Consider the following 6,005-nt stretch of genomic DNA (forward strand, 5'->3'; position numbering starts at 1 on the left):
CAGATCATGAAGTTTAATGATTGACAGAACGCATATACAACTTGTTTAACCGCACAGCATTGACAACAGGAAAGTCACATCCTGATGCACAAATTCACCTTTTTTTTTAAATTCTAAACCAGGAGCTTTGCGTGACGGACGGCAGAGGCGTAATTCTCCTTTCCAGTCCTTAGTGTTCCTTCCACATTTTACTTCCTGCGGCGATCAGACATGTCATTATTTACACCTAGAAACACAGGTTTTGAGTCCATTGTTCGCTGTGGTTCAGGGGAAAAGGAAAAGGATTCCCATGGAGAATGCAGCAACAAACAACATCCCACCATCCGATCCATCACCTCGGTCCGACGTGGCGGAAATCAAGAGGCGAAGATTTTGGTTTTGGTGACGCGGCTGCAAGGTGTTGGGCGACGGAGATCCCGGCGGCACGCTCGCCCACTATGTGGTGGAGGTCTGCGTGATGCTCCTCTGGCTGCCCGTGCTCTTGATGACGTAGGTGGAGGAGTTGCTCTTGTGGCTGGAGTCGAAGTCGCGCTCGCAGCGGCACTGCGGCGACTTGGGGTAGCACGCCGAGCAGCACAGGAAGTTCTGCCGCAGGTCGTGGAACAGGTGCCCCGCGAAGCACATGTAGATCCAGGGGTTGCAGCAGCTGTTCAGGCTGGCCAGCAGCATGGAGATGATGAAGGGCATGGCTGGGGAAGAGGAAGAGGGAGAGGAAAAAGGGTTTGAATGACACCTGCTCAGGTCTCCTGTAGGGCTGGGCGACGCGCCCTTATAATGTTGACGTCGTGGTGTGATATCGTTTGGGATTTTGGTCATCTTGGTTTTCCGTTCTTCGCAGACCGTTAGCCGTTCTAGTCTATGCCGCGACCTGCTCGGTCATAATGTCTACGTTTTATAACGATTGCGTCTACATTATTTATTGTCAAAACACCAACAGCCATCCCCAAAATATCGTCAAATGATCGATATTGTGAATTCATCTAAAAATATTTCATCTGGTGAAATATTAACCCAAGTTGTGTGAGTGTGGTGTGTGTCAATTATTTCAAGAGTCGACGGTGGAAGGCTGGCACGCGGCTGTTAATCACACCTGAGGTACATTTTTGAAATGATTTTATCCGCAGCACAACCAAGTATTTTCTGTAATACTAAAAGTGGCATACATTTAAAAACATTTAACAGTGGTACAACTACATCACAATCAATGTCCCACATACGTACCAACAGTGAGTTTATTAATAACTGATTTGAGTTTTATTTTACCTTTTAGGGTCAGAACAAACACTCGACAACGCTGTGGATTTACGCGACCAAAGGCCGACGGATCTCAACTGGATCAAGGAACTATGGATCTGCCAGCGTCGTTCACGAAGGAGAGGTTTCCAGCGTTGGATGTGTCTCCACATCACCGGGGTCTCCGGAGGAAGGCGTGTGTCGAGCACGCGCACGCACGCAGGCAGGCAGGCAGGCAGGCAGGCAGGCAGGCAGGCAGGCAGGCACGCACGCACGCACACACACACACTTACGCACACACACACACACACACACACACACACACACAAAAAAGGCATTTCCATTCTGCAGTTGGCCTTCATTTACATTTACCGCCTGCGCCAACTTGCACTACCCTCTAAAGAACCAGTCGGGAATGATTCAACAAAAAGCAAAAGATTGCAACACAGGGAAATGCAATCTTATCAAGAGTGCCCGAGACGCCAGAAAACAGCTCCAGAGCGGGAGCGGCAGGCGCTCCGGGAGCCCAGCGGTGATGCATCACGCCGCGTGGCCGGCTCTGGCGGCCGCCGTGACATTTGCGGTACGTGGACTCCATCGTTCCGACTGGCATTTGCCAGCGGGTTTGGAGTTAATGTGATAATATCCCCCATCCAACCTCTCGGTGCTGATTGCGATCCTCTCATTTTGCGTCTGCTGCCGTTCCCCTCTCGCCGATGTCTCTAATGACCGCCTGCCCCGGCGGCCCTGATTAAAAAACAGTTTGCTGTAAATGACCAGGAAGCCCAAGAAAGGGCAGGAAAGCACTGCAAATAATTAATCGGAATTAATTATCGGCCATTGCGATTTGGACAGACGATGCGAGGCAACGAGGCAAGGGGAACTGAGTGGAACTCATTTGATTTTCTACTTAACAGTGTCAAATGATCGGCCTGAGACCAAGGATATTGGTGACCGGCCTTTTCCAAAGTCCTTCCAAAAGTAGAGGCCGAAAGAACAGTGTTCAACAAGCCAAGGGCGTTCAAGTGGGAGCCATAAGAGCTTCAATTAAATTTAGAAATAAACATGCCTATCCTCCTTCCACGGTATTCATTTTGTACACACTTCGCAGCCACGGAGAGTCTCCCTCCAATAAAAACACCTCTCATCCTGACTGTGAAAGACCATTTAAATTCAGCGTTAACAAACTACGTCACTGAACCGGGGGGACAGCATCACCAGGAAAACCGTGACGCTCTCCAAAGAGCGGCTTGTGGCTATTACATGTTCTTATCAGGGCGAATGTAAACATTGGACGGGACTGGATGTCATCTGAATTGCAACACAAGGGAATTGACTCAACTCCCAGCTCCACGGGGCTTCTGCCCATTAGTCACGGTGCCCGTCACAAGGTTATAATAATGCATCACACCGTGAATAAGAAAGCAGGAAAACCATTCCCCGGTCGCTAAATGGCACGACCATCATTATATATATGCTGACACACAGCTATTGCCGTATAGAATTGAAGATATATACGACATCAAGGGAGACAAACAGTGCCTATCCCATATAAATAAGCCTATTCCCTTTATCTATTCCATTTAATTTAATTTAATTTAATTTTATTCTATATATTTTTATTTTATTCTACAAGTGTTCGACTTACTGTATTACATTTTAGGAATCAGTTAGTTGGTCTAGTAGAAAGAAATGTATGTATGTGACGAATAAAGCCGAAGATCCGTCACTTCTTAATCGTGACCGCCGTGGACATAAAGTCACCAAACCGACGCTTTAATAACGATATACAGTTCTCCTCACACCTGGGTTTCTACTGGTGTTAAAGACGCTGGTGTAATGGGAGCCATCGAACGGAGGGTATTCTCAGAAACCAGGCCCGAGTGTCCACGGTGGACTTAATGTAAATCAATATCCCTCGGGGTGAGTCAGCTGCAGACGCTGGGGACACAGGCTGCGGAAAAGGCCAGGATGTTTTTGTGTTTGCCTGGCGTCTGAGGAGCTGGCAGAAATGTCTCAGAGGGGCGTCACCTTCACAGGGTTTTTATCTCGGCGCAGGCGCAAACCCACCCGACGGCCGAAGATCCGCTTTCTAATGTGAGGTAGAGCAGGGGCGGAGTCGATAATTAAGCGTGTGCATGTCGACCAAGAACCTCTTCTTGTGGGTGTTACACTAAACGTTGAGGGCGTAGTTCGGTGAATAATTCCGGCGGTTTCCGACAGTCTGGAGCGACGAGCCGACCGGCCATCTGCCCTCACCCTGGGGAAGAAATGGGTCACGGCTCCTTGAGAGGCCAGCAAACCACGGACCCCCGCCGTGCTCTAATGGACACTTCATCTGTGAGCGCCGCAGGTGGCGCTCGGGCCTATCTACCGTAGGCAAGCAGCAGCAGGCGCAGCGGCCGCTCCAGGCCTCCTCCGCCGTCACGGCTCAGCTGCGGACGAGTTCAGCCGAGCTCATCCGGGAGGAGGAAGTCTTTGTTTTCCGTTTAAAAAAACAAAAAAAAGAAACACTCCTGCTACACCTCTTTAAGTGCATTATATCACCCCATGATGCCACGTGTAAGGAGGTTAGACCTCCTCATATTTGGGAGATTTAAAAGCAGCCGTGTGCCGCTGTAGGAGAGGATGTGAGCACATTTGCTTTTGAACTTTTTGGAGGTTTGTTTGGGGGTTTATCAAGTTACTCTACTCTATCCTCCACAAACAAAACACCTTTTAGGTGACAAATATCGACAATCCATTGTTTTACTACGTAGGACGTTTCTGTTTTTCAGAAGGAGATGCGGCCATATTTTGCGACCGGAGATGCATTACAGGACATTATTTATCGTACAAATAAAAAGACCCCAAATCAAAGAAACTGATCCATCGGAAATCACACACACACACACACACACACACACACACACACACACACACACACACACACACACACACACACACACCGGAGCTGTTTGGTGTAAGGTGTGGCCGCATCCTCCATCGAGGCTGCGTCGAACACAATTGGGATCCTCACTGTGTTTACAATGTCAACGTCACGCCTAGCGCACACGCGCACGTTTGACCAGTGTCACCGATGAAAATGATGTTTTCACGACTTTCAGAAACACGCGCGGGCGTTTAGGCACGTTAAGCATGTTGATCTCACACTCCTCCTGATGGTTCGACATGATCCCTCCACGGCTCGCAGAGTGCGGCATTTACAGCCGTCTACCTGTTAACCCCCTACAGGCTGTGGGGAGAGTTCATCCTATGGCATATTGAAGACCGGGGTCAGACATGCGCCTCAACCGATTTCCACGCTTTGCATTTCATCTGCCTGCAACATGTGTGTTTTAAAGTATTGAATCCAAAGCCAAATCAGCGTCTCTTCGGGCTGCGCGGACCATTTCCCAAGTGTAGGAACCCAGAGCTGAACAAGGGAACAGACAGCTGTGACGGATGACAGTGCTCCAATGTCCAGAAGTCCATATCATTCAGAGTACTGCTAACTAGAGTGACGTCACTCGGCACGTGGTACGTGCATTTTTGGGAAACCTCGTGCGTAAAGCGCGCATTTACATACAAAGCCCTTAGTTAATGGCACTGTGGCAGCATTGTCACCGTTTAGTCCCGCGATCTGGTTTCAACAAATGCAATGCTGCATTTTAAAATGCCATTGACCACCAGCGTGTCTCTGCGGGCAGGAGCGCACGGATTTGGGGGAACTGAAACGTGAACCTTACCCTCTCTGGGCGCCGCCGGATCCCAGGCTGACCACATCTGGACGGAGAAGAAGGGGGTCCAGCAGACCACATAAGCCAAGACGATCACAAACGTCATTTTGACGGTGGTTATCTTGGCCTTGGAGATGAGCTTCACGCTGCTCACCCTGGAGAGCGCACTGGCTTTCGGAGGAGTCCTGTGCGTCAGGCTCATCCCCACACCCTGCTCCCGCTTGGTCTTCAGCTTGAAGTTCTGCCATATTTTGAAGCTGATCAGTCCGTAGCAGATGCTGAGCGTGGCCACCGGGATGATATAGATGGTGAGGCTGATCCATGTGATGTAGGCTTTGGCCCCCCAGGGCTGCACGAAGTCCCCCCAGCAGTCGTACACCCCGGACCCCACGGACCCGACCTCCCTGAGGGAGAAGATGTAGATCTGGGGAACACTGAAGACCAGACTGATAGCCCAGGATAAAATCACATAGAAGCGGTCTTTCCTCCTGTGCAGAGACCTGAGAGGCTGACAGATCGCCAGGCACCGGTCTATGGACATCAGCACCAGCATGTAGGTGGAGGCGAACATCCCCACCACCTGCATGTACTTGACCAGCCTGCAGAGGAGGTCCGGTCCGTAGAAACGGAAGGTGATGTCCCAGATGAGCTGCGGGAGAACCTGGAAGATGGCGACGACTAGGTCGGCGATGCTGAGGTGCTTCATGAAATAGTACATGCGGGACTGTCCGTGCTTGGTGGAGCTGTGGAGCGCCAGCAGGACGCACAGGTTCCCCGCCAGAGCCAGGAGCAGAACCAGGGCCAGGACGGTCACCTCCACCTTGGCCACCTCCTCGTTCCGTTTCAGAGGGTTCGTCTGGTTCGACCTGCTGGTCTCGTTGCTCGGATTCCTCCAGGATTCGTTGAATTGCCAAAAGTCACTTTCGTTGGACGTGCTCTCCATGGCGCGTCGGTGCGCGGTGCGGGTGCGTCACGCAGATGGTGCAATGTCCATTCGGGCACAGTGGCGCGTTTCAGGACAAATTACCTGCTGCTTTCCTCAACAGGTGTCAG

General features: G+C 50.7%; 1 protein-coding gene across 1 annotated transcript; it reads right to left on the minus strand.

The window, feature by feature from the left end:
* Positions 1-435: 435 nt before the first annotated feature.
* On the minus strand, positions 436-5,971 carry oxtra (oxytocin receptor a; the record flags this gene model as incomplete). The annotated part of the gene is made up of 2 exons (XM_079999983.1): positions 4,962-5,971; positions 436-689 (listed from the first exon to the last, which is right to left on the minus strand). Exons 1-2 carry the CDS (start codon positions 5,893-5,895, stop codon positions 436-438), a joined length of 1,188 nt encoding a protein of 395 aa, XP_079856109.1. The 5' UTR covers positions 5,896-5,971.
* Positions 5,972-6,005: the final 34 nt, after the last annotated feature.

The sequence above is a fragment of the Zeus faber genome (genome assembly GCF_960531495.2).
Source record: "Zeus faber genome assembly, chromosome: 5".
Classification (NCBI taxonomy): Eukaryota; Metazoa; Chordata; class Actinopteri; order Zeiformes; family Zeidae; genus Zeus; species Zeus faber.